Source organism: Ovis aries, chromosome 24 (genome assembly GCF_016772045.2).
Source record: "Ovis aries strain OAR_USU_Benz2616 breed Rambouillet chromosome 24, ARS-UI_Ramb_v3.0, whole genome shotgun sequence".
Classification (NCBI taxonomy): Eukaryota; Metazoa; Chordata; class Mammalia; order Artiodactyla; family Bovidae; genus Ovis; species Ovis aries.
The window spans coordinates 16974149-16988168 of NC_056077.1; the positions used below are offsets into that span (position 1 = coordinate 16974149).

Sequence of the window (14020 nt, forward strand, 5' to 3'; positions counted from 1 at the left end):
CTATAAAAAGATCAAAACACCAGCTCTTAGCAGTAAACAAATGATATTCTTTCAGGGTAAAGTAATATTGTAAATTCAGTGATAATCAATGATTTCTGGAAACATTTCTTACTATAATAATAACAAAATCAAAAGCACCAAACTATATAGATAATTCAATTACACAAAACTTATTCAGGATGCAAATGTTCTGCAGAAGTTGAAAAAAAATCAACTTTTCTATTACCATACACAGTAACATTCATACACTTGATTTTTAGTATACAGTCACGTATTATTTTACTAACCTGCTGTATATAGCAGTTTCGTTTTTTCAATGTCAAGTTCAGGTCCCCATTTTTCATCCGTTTGACCTTGAGTTGATAGTTTTTTAAAGTGCTGGACTAAATCCTGTGCAGTGGTAGTCTTTCCCAGCTGAACCTCACTACACTGTGCCAGCAATCTTGTTGCAAGCGACACATTCCCCCGTTTTCTAGCAAATTTTGCTGCTGTTAGACCTAATTCCATGAGATGGCTTCTAATTGGAACTGTTTGTTCTGCAGAGAAGAAAATGTTTCATTAGTCCCAGATTGGTCTAATTCCAGAGAGCACTAAAACATGGCCAAAAATTCCTGCCCCAGCTATTCTCTTTCCCACTGCCTCCCTAAATAAAGATAACTCATTTTTCATCATCTTCAAATCCCTAGGAGTTAGCATAGTGCTTGGCACACAATGAACAATAAATGTTTGTTTGTTAAAATGAATGTATACAATGGAATAGATGAAAGTAAAAATCGTCCAGTCTAAGAAATTAACTTTTTAGTTTCTGCACCCAGTGAAGAGCCTAGGCCAATGGGTGGGGGATGAGGATAAGGCTAGACCATCCCCCTTCTTGAGTAAGTACCCTCTGCCCTTCTACCATGCTGTTTTCTCCTAGTTTACTCCTGCCTGTGTGAAGAATCAGCTTCTCAGTCTCCTTCTCATCCACTACCCATCCACTGTAATTGGGGCTCCTGGGGTCGAGCCTAGGCTCTCTACTCTTCTCTGGAAAAAGAGTTTACTCTCCCTGGACAATATCATCTGCATACTCTCCCTGGACAATATCATCTGCTCCTGTGGCTTCAATTACCATACAAATGCTGACGATGCTTCAATCTTATCTCTAGCGCAGACCTGCCATCTGAGTCCCACCTGCCTACCAGTCTAGTCCCCTATACTCGAGTATTTCAAAGGCACTTTAACCTGTGTCTCAGGGTATCCATTTCCCACCACCCTCCAAATCTCTTACTTCCTTCCCTGTCTTCTTTCTTGGGTAAAGGCACATGATCAACCTGGCTACGTGAGAAGGAATCTGGCAGGCATCTTAGACGTCAACCCTCACGTCACATCAGCTTTCTTCTGTCCCTACTGTCACTGTTTTGGTCACCTTTCACAGGGACTTCTGCTGCTCTAATTCGTTCTTCAACCTGCAACTGAACTGATCTTATATAAAGGTAAATCTGAATACTTAATTTCCCTTTCATCCCTTCCCTAACTCGTAAATTTGGCTTGTCAGGCACTGATGCTTACGTTCCACTATAATCTCAATCTCATCCAGCTTCATCTCTTCCCATTCTCCCTTAGATGAGAATTGAGTCCTCTAAGAATCTTTAATTACTGTTGGTGGCCTTCACACATGGTGTTTTCTCTAATTAAATCAGTCTGCCTTCTTTCTCAGGTTAAATGTTACTTCCTCCCCAAGTCCTTTTCTGATTCCCAGGATTAAACTAGTGGCCCTGTTGCGTTATTTTAAGCACCATGTACGTGCACCTCCAGTCAGCACACCATGTTGCTGTTCCTAGCTTGATGACAATTTTCCCTGCTAGACTTCAGAATCCCTTTGGTCCTAGGAATGCCGAAAAACAGACTTGTCTTGTTCACCATTATATCCCAACTTACAGCATAGTACCTGGCACAAAGCACATTATTTTGATAAGGGTTTGCTAAATAAAAAAATGTGAGGAAGAATTCAGTTCTGTGTTAGGTTTACTGACATTTCCTTCTCAATTTTAAAACTTATTCAGTATAGGAAGGATGAGAAAAGAGATGATACTTGTAGTCCTACTATATGTCATGCTCTGTGCTAAGGCTTTTATATACCTTGTCAATCCTTTCAAGAATCTGAGCGGGGCAATCCCCATAACTGTTAAGCAAAGTGATTCAGAAGTTTATGACTTGCCATGAGGTTCCTCGATTTGCAAGTGTTGGGCAAATGATCCAAAACTAGGTCTATATGGCACTGAGGGTCCTGGTGAATCAGAGTTGCCAGTAATCACCTTGCAGTACAAGTCCATATCCCAGCATTGGCTGACTTAAAATTTAATAGCAAATTTACTCACTAACTCTGACGACCACATTTTTGACAAATTTTACAGAATTCTGGCAACTTTTCTGTTTTACAGCAAAAGGAAATTTCTAATATCCATTCAACATGACGTTTCTTTCTTAAAAATGAGACATAAATATTTATACAAACGCTAATTCTGTATTCATTTGAATTATTTAAAGCATTCACATTCTGAAGGAGATCAGCCCTGGGATTTCTTTGGAAGGAATGATGCTAAAGCTGAAACTCCAGTACTTTGGCCACCTCATGTGAAGAGACTCATTGGAAAAGACTCTGATGCTGGGAGGGATTGGGGGCAGGAGAAGGGGACGACAGAGGATGAGATGGCTGGATGGCATCATGGACTTGATGGACGTGAGTCTGAGGGAACTCCAGGAGTTGGTGATGGACAGGGAGGCCTGGCGTGCTGCAATTCATGGGGTCGCAGAGAGTCAGACATGACTGAGCGACTGGACTGAACTGAACTGAAAGCATTCACGGTACAGTACAGCTGACAAAAGAATTTGAATATCCAGAACATATAAGTCTTCATTAAAAATAGGCAAGAGTTGAATACTTATACAATGGCCACTATACAAATGAAAAGATGGTCAATATCATTAATCATTTGGAAAATGCAAATAAAACCACAATGAGATACTATTGTAGATTCACTCCACTGACTAAAACTAAAGACCCACTATTGCAAGTACATAGATGTCAGAAGTAATGTAAAATATACAACCACTTTACAAGAAACTGCCGAACTATTTCAAAAGTTAAACCATATGACCCAACAACTCCAATTTATTTAAAAGAAAGGCCAATGCATACCCAACCAAAGACCTGTACATGAATATCATAGCAACTTTATACATAATAGCCTGAATTTGAAAACAACTCAAGTATCTGTTAAAGGACCAACAGATAAACTATGGTGAACTCATACAATGGATATACTCAACTGCAGCAAGGATGGCAATACTGACACATACAACACAGGAAACCTTAAAAAATAAAATGCTGAGCAAGAGAAGCCAGACACAGAACGTACTATACAAGTCATTTAAAAATTTAGTAAAGACAAGTCTAATCTACAGTGATGGGAAACAAATAAGCAGTTGCCCGAGACAGGACAGACAGGAGGAGAAACATCTGGGAAGAAGCATGAGGAAACCTTTGAGTCCGACATGAATGTTCTGCATCTTGACTGTATTGGTGGCTGCACACGTGAAGAAACGTCAAAACTGAGGAACTACACATTCAAACTGTGTGACTGTATCTCAACAGAGCTACTGAAAAAACACAACCTAGTTACCTTTTATTTTCTCCAACAACTGACTCTGGTACATCGTGTATCTTAATGCCTGCATCCATGGCCTGACATCATGCTGTTTACATGAACGCAAAGCTTCACTGAAGAGTGGAATAAGACAGTCCTGCCAGAGAAAAGTCAAAACCACTTAATGTTAAAAGAATCCTTATATGACCCCACAGGTCAGCTACTTCAGGTTTATTTCAGATTTATCTATTAAACTTTCCTCTACCTTCACTGTATCTTCTAATCACAACGGAAAAAGACAAAAACCTTTGTTTTTCCAAAAGCAAAAATATTTTTTTCAGAATATTAAGTCCAATTTATCAATGCATTTACAATAAAGTAGTCTTAATTAAAAAAGGGTTATTTTCTATAAAGCAAAAGCTAAGTTACAGAAAAAACAACCACTTCATAAAAAGATTCTCAAGGATTATTTCCCTTGGGAAGGGTTCACTTTTGGTTAAACTGTATCCTGTTTGAAGGAAGAGGCACTGTGTCTTCTTTTCAGTCAAATCTGAAATTTATACAATCTGGTATATATTTTCATAATCAACTCCTCGTGCAAAAAAAAGGAAGGAGGGAAGGAGGAAAGGAAGGAAGAAAAAAATTAAGCAACTAACTAGCCATTCTTATGTTCCATCTTCCTCATATAGTTTTCTGACAAAAATTTGCCTGAAAATGGCATTTTAGATTTCTGGATTTAATATTAATAGCTTGTCCAAAAATGCTACAAATGTTATTTTTAAAACTTTTTTTAAAAACTTGAAAAATAGCGTTTGTCCACACTAATGCCTGTTAATGGTCAGAAGAATATCCTGGTTGAAAATGCACACACACGCACCTCTGTGGAAAGTCTGTTGGAAACTGTGTTCTCCAAAGCAGAAGAGCAATAGAGCTGTAACGTGCTTAGGACTGGCAGAGACTGGGAGACCGTGAGCGTAGAAAGTCTCAGGGGCCCCACGGCTATGCGGGAGGTTTGCTTCAGGTACTTCACCACATTTCTGAAACAGAATATTTGCTGCTAATTAACAAAAAAGATTTTCCAACTTGTAACCACTGAAGGGATAAAGCAGTGTGATAAGATGCTACCACACTGGCATCCAAAGTGGGGAAAGAAAAAGGAACTGCTTGCTTTTAAGTAAAATGACATAAGCAAGTCAAGATATTTGTGTTTGGGGATATGAAATTTTTGATGTTCTTTAGTTTCAACCTCTGTATATTTGCAAGCGGCATTTATACAACCTATAACTTCTACAACTAAAACGAAGCTATGATGACTACCACTGCAGTGATCCGGTGACTGCCTCACCCCCACCAAACTACACACATTTACCGTATGGTACACGTAATACACATTTACCTCCTTAGGATTAAACTTACTCAGTAATAGATTGCCACTTCTGATCTTGTTCTATGTGGTTTAAAGCAGTTGCCAAACAAACAGAACTTCTTAACAACTGAACTTCAATGGATTTCTGAAGTTCTCTTGGATCTGGACTTAACATGTTAGGAAGCAGTTTTTTCATATCTACAGAAATCAAACAGGTTCCACTCAGTTAATTCATTTTTAATGTGTAAGAATCACAAGATACCTTGATAGTATTAAAAAAAAATCACCAATGAATACCTCCTTTCATGTTTAAGTTCATATTTAAGTTCAGACACTATGATCAAGCATTTCTGATAGCATTTTGGGAGGTCTGAGGTATCACCTACTGTGAAGCATAAAACAGCATAAAAAAAGTATTTTAAAAAGTACAAAATACTTCACATAAAATAATACCTCAGACCTCCCAAAATGAGTTCATTTTCAAAGACTCAAAGATCAGTAAGTCAACCTACTGCTTAATGGGGCAAACAATGAATTCAGCAGATCAATGTTAACACATAAAATATTCACAATATTTAACTTCAGTACTACACTTTTTAAAATGTTCTAGTTATAATAAAGAATTTAATTAATCGACCATATTAAGGTGTGAAGCAAGAAAAATATTTAAACATTACTTGCACTTTTTCAAACAAAATGGCTAGATAGATCTCTAAGCATTACAATAGCCTTTTTTAGTTTGCTTAATCTGAATTAAACTTTTATATTTGCCAGATGTAAAGTGAACAGCCCTAATCTATTGCCTCACACTCTGCCCTAATAAATGTACAAAAACTTTCAGATTTTCCACTAAAGTATACTAAGCCAAACATTTTAAACAATTTGTTCATTAAAATACTTAATTTTAAAATTATCTCAAATACCTATTTTTTCTTTTGATCCTCCAGCAAGTAGACTGATATTTTCTCCTGGTAACAATTCTAATTGTTCAGTGCATTCAATAAATTCTCCAGATTCAAAACTGCTTAGTGATCTGTAATTAAAATACTGAGTTAGCTTGTATTACACTCTCCCCAGGCTGTGGAGCCATTCAAAAAAATAGAACAAATTATAGGAAAAGGGAGCAGTTACACAGAATTCCTGTGATGAAGTTCCTTCCACATAGGCCCCCATTGAAGATGCAACTACCATCTTAATTGGAGTGCAAACCACAAACTCACAGCTACAGATACTCAGTTTAGCATACTCAACACTCCACATTTCCTTCCTCTCTTTCCAGCATGTTATGTTTCAGGGCCCGACCAAAACACTAACAGCAGAGCTCTGCAGGGGCAACTTCAACGTCCAGTTCTTCCCAAGCTACCACTAAATCCCCTACCTGACCTCATTGCTCATCTAAAGCATAAGCCCCAGTAGGCCTCCGGTCTTACTGCCTCAATCTGATATCCTAGTTCTACCTTCTTTCTCTGCTGGCCTCTCTCCTTTTCTCACTTTTCCACTGTTTTACAGAACCTGTTCCTCTTCTTTCAAAGAATTTTTCCTTCCCTTCTCCTCACCTGATCTGAACATGGTATACCCCTGAACTCTTTCCAATAGTCTATCTGTAGCTTCAAGGCCAGGATGAGGGCCTTATCGTCCTAGCAACCCACTGCCACATTCAGATCTATTTTCACTCCATTCCCATTCCTATATTACAGCTGCTATCTAACCAACAAGAGGACTTCAGTTCAGTTCAGTCGCTTAGTCGTCTCCGACTCTTTGCGACCCCATGAATCGCAGCACACCAGGCCTCCCTATCCATCACCAACTCCCGGAGTTCACTCACTCACGTCCATCGAGTTGGTGATGCCATCCAGCCAACTCATCCTCTGTTGTCCCCTTCTCCTCCTGCCCTCCATCCCTCCCAGCATCAGGGTTACAGTTTCTCAATTCTCTCTTCTCCACTGATCTCTCTTCTTTTCCTATCCCTCTCACTGTATCACTTCCCTCACAACTCAGCCTGAATACAGCACTGGAAGTGATTGTGCCCGCTTCTACCTTAACGAATCCCAGCTTCTCAGGTGAGCTGCAATCACCCGGCATTAATGAACTGTCTTGGTGTGGATTATTTCTGCCGCCCCAGCGTCTGAGTCCTCTCCAAAGGCAGGTTTGCTGTGTCCCCACTATGCCTTGCACTTTCAGCTAATAACTGACAGAAAAAATTTCATTGTCTTCTGTGTTCTTACTTCAATTAATAGCATCTTTTTCCTCTCTGTACCTTCACCCCACAGTTCAATGGCCAAATGTTCCCACCCTAGCCCTTCACCTCCAGCCTGCTGACAACCCAGCAGAGAAAGCCAGTAGGTCAGATACTTCTCCAAATCCCACCTAAGATTTTCTATCTTACTGGGAGTCAAAATCTTACTTCTCTACCCTTATGGCCTATTATTCACTCAGCTCCAACCATAGTGGCCTCCCAGGCATTTCCAGAATACTCCAAGTCTATCATCTTTGCAAGAGATCTGCTTCCTCAAGTCTGTGCTCAAATGACATCCTGATGGTTTTTCCCAACCTAGTCTGCCTATGTCTACCCCTCACTAGAAGGTCAGCTCCTCAAGGGTTAGAATGTGTGTCTGTTGTACACAGTGTTACACCCCACTGGCTGGCACTCAGTACATGTTCAATGGAGAAATTACCCACTAGCTCATTTACTCACTAGAGACCTCCCTGACGGCAAGACTAATGACCCTTATCATCCCAGCCCAGGGTCTGGGACATAGCTTGTACTCAAATTTCAAATTAAGATATTAATAAATGGTCAAAGGAATAAAAGGAAGAAGAAGAAAATAAGGGAGTTTAATTTACAAATGTCATAAACTCTGTCCTTCTTAAAAAAATGTTTTTGATATAGTCACACCTAATTTAGAAATGGGGCTTCCCTGATGGCTCAGACAGTAAAGCGTCTGCCTGCAATGCGGGAGACCTGGGTTCAATTCCTGGGTTGGGAAGATCCCCTGGAGAAGAAAATGACAATCCACTCCAGCACTCTTGCCTGGAAAATCCCATGGACGGAGGAGCCTAACAGGCTACAGTCCATGGGGTCGCAAAAAGTCGGACACGACTGAGTGACTTCACTTTCACTTTCAATTTAGAAATAATGCCATCAAGTATTATCCTTTCTAAAGCAGTGACAAATTTCTTTATTTCACGAAGATTTTAGAACAGGTTCTGAGAATCAAACCCAAATGACTACCTCAACATACAAATATGTTTTCCCGTTGCATGAATATGCTCCTCACCTCTAATGTTGGTTTCTCACTGTAGTCATTTTAAGAATGGCAGTATCATTACAACTACAAGCATCTTGTCATAATATAAACAATTTTAATATTCTTCTGCCATAAAATAAGACTTTAAATAAAGTTACTGAAATTTTTTTAATGGTTAAGTATAATTCGTAACTGAAAAGAAATCCTTACTTTATGTAGTTGAAATCGGCCTTTAGGTTGAGAGAAGTACTACTGGTACTCTTTTTCAACTCATGGATAGCATTCTGCCACTCCTGTACAGCAGCCCAATCAGCAATTGAAATGTAGCACTCACATGCTTTATTTCCCAAATAATTTATAACCTCAGGAGAACAATCAGTTGGTTTGGACAGCACCGTTTTTCTGGATTCACCTAAGTGAAAACATTTCATAAAATAAAGAGACAGCAAGAGAGATCCAAAGCAGTTATAAATATTTCAAAGAGCAGAGATATCTAAAAATGTATAGTAAGATCATGAGTACAAATTATTTGACCACAACTGTTTGTTTAAACTTGGAATGCTCACCATTCAAAGAATGCTTGGGGCTGGCACTATTACGCCCAGTATTAGCCAACGTGAGAACGGATTTGTCGAAGCTGGAGATGCAGCAATCGACACCTGTCATGGCACACAGGTGCTCCTGGTACTCCACAGAGGCCTTTTCAAACCTTCAACACAAGTTCACACAGTCTTATTTGTTAATTATCCACATATTTCATTTCTAAAAACACTGGAAAGAATGAGTTATTCAATAAATTGAGTGGAGACAATAAGTTGATTATTTCGTGTGGGCCTGAGCAGGCACAAAATTAGACTTCTTACTCACAAAAAAATGAAAATAAATCCAAAGATCATTAAACGTGTAAGAAAAGAGAAGGTATAAACTAACAGAAAATATCAGTAAGTATCTGATCTCAATGTATGCAGAGACTCAATAGAAAAATAAACACTAAAACACATGAAAGTTAACAGATCTAATGACACCACAATTTGAAACTTTTGGGCATCAAAACAAAAACAAAAACAAAAACAAACCCCAAAATGACTATTAAAAACAAATTACTGATCAAGAAGATAGACAGCATCAATAATCCTGGTGTACAATAAAATCTCACAGATCAGTAACCAAAAAACCAAGAGGCCATAAAGACATCATCTATGTTTTCAATAATCACAAACGGTCAGTAACATACGGGGAAACCTCTACTATTAATTAGTAATAAAGAAATTTATATTAAAACAAGCATTTTCATTAATATGATGGCAGAGTTCTTGTTTCTCAGTGGCCCTCTATATACACAAGGGAGAAGGGAAAAGGTTATTTTTATTGTTAGGGATACAAGTTGGAACCATCTTTTACGTAGGGTAAATTAGAAATAGTATGTATCATAAGCCTAATGGTCTGTAGCCTTTCTTCTATTAATAGTAAATCAACTTTCAGGAATGCATTCTAAGAAAACAATCACAAACATGAGCAAAGAATTAAGTGCCATGGTGCATTAAGATGAGTAAAAAGAAAATCCCAAATAATTGCTGTCCAACAATAAGGAATGTTAAATCACACTGTCGAAAATTTAACAGACAAAATATATTTTTAAATACTGCTGAGTAGAAAAAGCAAAATCATGTGACCAGCAGAAACATTGCTATTTCTGAGAAAAGAGTATAGGAAACTGGATATAAAAGAAAAAGAAATAGAAAGGCATGTACAACAAAAGAGTTACCACTAAGAGATGGAATTATGAACCCTTCTTTTATTATCCCTACATTTTCCATATTTGATAAAACTCACTTAAACATATACAGAGGAATCCAAGGCATGCAAAGAGTTTGCCTACAGGAATCGAGTTAGTTTAGAGCTAATGAGTGAGAACTCTGGCCATAAAGGGGAATTTGTATCAGATTCTGACATGAAAAGTTATCAATTAAGAATCAACATTAAATGTAATTAACATTTAATTAGAGTCAGCCAATAACACAAAAAAGCTTACTCCTATCACCCATTTCCTTGCAACTTACCTCCCTTCAGCCTGTTGGGCCACTGAATTAATCCAGAGAAGATTTTTTCCAACAACCGAAGATGACCAGACAGCAATTCCCTGTATAGCTTCAGGACAATGAAGTTCACACAATGCTTCTACCACCATCATGATAGTTACTTCCAATTCATTTCCCTGAAAGTGGCCATTCAAAAAAAATCAAAGACGTCAATACCTTCAAAATTCAAATCTCTACTAAAGTTACAACTAGTCATCACAATCTAAAGCCTATTTAAAGTCAACTGTATTTAACAATTCCTTTTACAATGATGAAATGAGATTTTTAGAATTTCCTTAAATGTTATGTATACTGTAGATACGAGGGAGAGGGGGTGCTGATGGACTGTAATAAATAGCACTTGGGTGTTAATCTTTACAAAATAAAAAAAAACTTTACCATTTCAGCTGTGGCATCTTTAGGAGTAATACAGGAAGTAAATACAAAGCAAAAATTTAAATAACCATGAATCAAAGAATGCCTAATTTTATGTTTTTACATATTGCCTATTAACTAGTAAACATTTGCAATTTTTGGATTCTATTTATTTAGTAACCCCACCTACAAGTCAGCACTTTTCCCACATATTATAATTGTATCAATATTATATTTTTACATATATTATAAATTATACTTTCCCATATACTATATAATCATTACAAGGGATTATAAAAGTTTTCTTATATACATGAATTTCTTAGAAGTTCCAATCTTTAAGCATAAGTAATGAATATTTTCACATATTCTAAGTAAAAAACATAAATAGGCAACTTTGGAAGTTACTGCTTGTATAAAAATATTGAATGAAAAGCTTTAAAAATCAGTGGAACCTTTAACTTATTTTATCCACAGACTGTGTGCTCAGTCGCATCTGACTCTTTGCAGCCCCATGGACTGGAGCCCGACTCCTCTGTCCATGGGATTTCCCAGGAAAGAATACTGGAGTGGGTTGCCATTTCCTACTCCAGGGGATCTTTCCAACCCAGGGATCAAACCCCAGTCTCTTGCATCTCCTGCACTGGCAGGCAGATTCTTTACCACCAGTACCACCTGGGAAGCCCCTATCCATAGATTAGATCATAGCAAAGGAATTACCCACAAGTTTTTCTATTAACAGATTTAACTAACTCCACACAGACCACTTTACCTGAGACGGATTTGTCTTCATTTCTGTAAGCAAATCGAAGCCATGTCTCACTGTCACAGCAGGCTGGCCTGCCAACAATCCAACCCTCATGATGGAGAGTCGGATTCGAGTCAGCCAGTCTTGACAAGTTTGGCGATTGGTATAGAAAAAAGTCCTAATGACCTTTAGAAGAGAAAGAAGAGCTCAGGACTGGTTGAAATTACAGGCAGAACTGTCTGAAATACACATAAAGCATATATACAAGTCTACTGTGATTTCAGCTCTGCCCACACTGCTAGGCTTGACCACAAAACTGCTGTAAATCAACATCCAGCCCACTGAAACCAACCTTGGGAGGCGATGTTAATGCATTGGCACATCCTTCATATGCATTATACATTAACTTCTCCAGGTTTTCCAGATACTGCAGAAGCAGCACAAGTCTAAGCTGGTTGCTACTGTGGCCTTCGTCATTGTCTGCAGTTGTCCACTGACTAACATCTTGATCAGGGTTTAATGTGTGAGCTGCAAGACTTCTAATGATACCTACAACCAAAGACAACATTCCCCATTTAAAAGGAGTCTTCAAAGATTCTAGAAGTTCTTGGAGATAATTTCACAAATTCACATTTAGCAAGTATCCTCTGCATATCCGTCACTTAAAAACAAAACTCCCAACAAGATCTTTTCATTTTTAGAAGAAAAAAATGTCTTCTCCACACAAATCCCCTAAGTTTGTGAACAAACACATACGATACAATTATTTCAGTTCAGTTCAGTCACTCAGTCCTGTCCAACTCTTTGTGAACCTACAGACTGCAGCACACCAGGCCTCCCTGTCCATACCAACTCTCAGAGTTTACTCAAACTCATATCCATTGAGGCAGTGATGCCATCCAAGCATCTCATCCTGTCACCCACTTCTCCTCCCGCCTTCAATCTTTCCCAGCATCAGGGTCTTTCCAAATAAGTCAGTTCTTTGCCTCAGGTAGCCAACATATTCGAGTTTCAGCTTCAACATTATTCTTTCCAAAGAATATTCGGGACTGATTTCCTTTAGGATAGACTGGTTGGATCTCCTTGCTGTCCAAGGAGCAAAGCGTCTTTTAATTTCATGGCTGCAGTCACCATCTGCAGTGATTTTGGAGCCCCAAAAATAAAGTCTGTCACTGCTTCCACTGTTTCCCGATCCATTTGCCACGAAGTGATGGGACCGGATGCCATCATAGTTTTCTGAATGTTGAGCTTTAAGCCAACTTTTTCACTCTCCTCTTTCACTTTCATCAACAGGCTCTTTAGTTCTTCTTCACTTTCTGCCATTACAGTGGTGTCATCTGTGTATCTGAGGTTATTGATATTTTTCCTGGCAATCTTGATTCCAGCTTGTGCTTCGTCCAGTCCAGCATTTCTCAGGATGTACTCTGCATATAAGTTAAATAAGTAGGGGACAATATACAGCCTTGACATACTCCTTTCCCGATTTGGAACCAGTCTGTTGTTCCATGTCCAGTTCTAACTGTTGCTTCTTGACCTGAATACAGATTTCTCAGGATGCAGGGCAGGTGGTCTGGTATTTCCATCTCTTGAAGAATTTTCCACTGTTTGTTTTGATCCACACAGTCAAAGGCTTTGGCGTAGTCAATGAAGCAGAAGTATATGTTATTCTAGAACTCTCTTGCTTTTTCAGTGATCCAACGGACATTGGCAATTTGATCTCTGGTTCCTCTCCCTTTTCTAAATCCAGTTTGAACATCTAGAAGTTCACTGTTCACATACTGTTGAAGCCTGGCTTGCCGAATTTTGAGCATCACTTTGCTAGCGTGTGAGATGAGTGCAGTTGTGCGGTAGTTTGAGCATTCTCTGGCATTGCCTTTCTTTGGAACTGGAATAAAAACTGACCTTTTCCAGTCCTGTGGCCACTGCTGAGTTTTCCAAATTTGCTAGCAACTTGCGACACAATTATTTAATAAAAGCTTATTCAAACAAACATATCTAGATTAACTGATAAAGTACTAAAGGAAAAAATTGTGTACTCTCAAAGTTCTGTTTTAATGAAGATAAAAAAAATCCATTATTTCTTAATGCAAGCTTGAAAGTATTTACATTGCAAAGTCTGAAACAGTGCAGAGTCAATTACCTTCAATTGTTTGGAAAGTATCCTGAGCTCTGCCGAGTGGGGTCCTCAGCTTAGAAAGGACAGTGAACTGCGCTGCTTCCCAAATAGCCCACTGCCAGAGGACAGCATCTGTCTTTAGAAGATTGCGGGGAATCGTTGATTGGTCACGTTTATCCAGTCTCTGGCAGCTATAGAACAATCTTTCTAACCAATTGTCCTTCCTGGAAAAAGTAGTTTCATATTTAATGACAACTTCATTTGAAGAAAAAACAGACAGTAACAAAAAACAAACTGCAAGGGAAATGGGAATATGGGACTTTTCCCCTACTTCAGAAAGGCAAACCTATAAAACTGGGAAGCATTATATTCCCACCTCTCATTTTAAGGTCTTTCATGGCTGAAATAAGAGTAGGGTATAGTGTAGACAGATTATTAGGGTAAAAAGCTCATGACAGTTTGG

At 38.5% G+C, this 14020-nt stretch overlaps 1 protein-coding gene across 3 annotated transcripts in view; it reads right to left on the reverse strand.

Moving 5' to 3' along the window:
- The window catches only part of SMG1 (SMG1 nonsense mediated mRNA decay associated PI3K related kinase), a 99578-nt gene that overhangs the window by 39838 nt on the left and 45720 nt on the right, over nucleotides 1–14020 (reverse strand). For all 3 annotated transcript variants that reach the window (XM_027961508.2, XM_015104100.3, XM_042239789.1), the window contains 11 exons: nucleotides 13582–13781; nucleotides 11794–11990; nucleotides 11466–11627; nucleotides 10301–10455; nucleotides 8807–8949; nucleotides 8451–8652; nucleotides 5916–6025; nucleotides 5043–5190; nucleotides 4504–4663; nucleotides 3663–3783; nucleotides 288–536 (listed from right to left, as the gene is read on the reverse strand). In XM_027961508.2, the coding sequence (XP_027817309.1) occupies nucleotides 288–536; nucleotides 3663–3783; nucleotides 4504–4663; nucleotides 5043–5190; nucleotides 5916–6025; nucleotides 8451–8652; nucleotides 8807–8949; nucleotides 10301–10455; nucleotides 11466–11627; nucleotides 11794–11990; nucleotides 13582–13781 (1847 nt within the window). The remainder of the gene's footprint in view (nucleotides 1–287; nucleotides 537–3662; nucleotides 3784–4503; nucleotides 4664–5042; nucleotides 5191–5915; nucleotides 6026–8450; nucleotides 8653–8806; nucleotides 8950–10300; nucleotides 10456–11465; nucleotides 11628–11793; nucleotides 11991–13581; nucleotides 13782–14020) is intronic.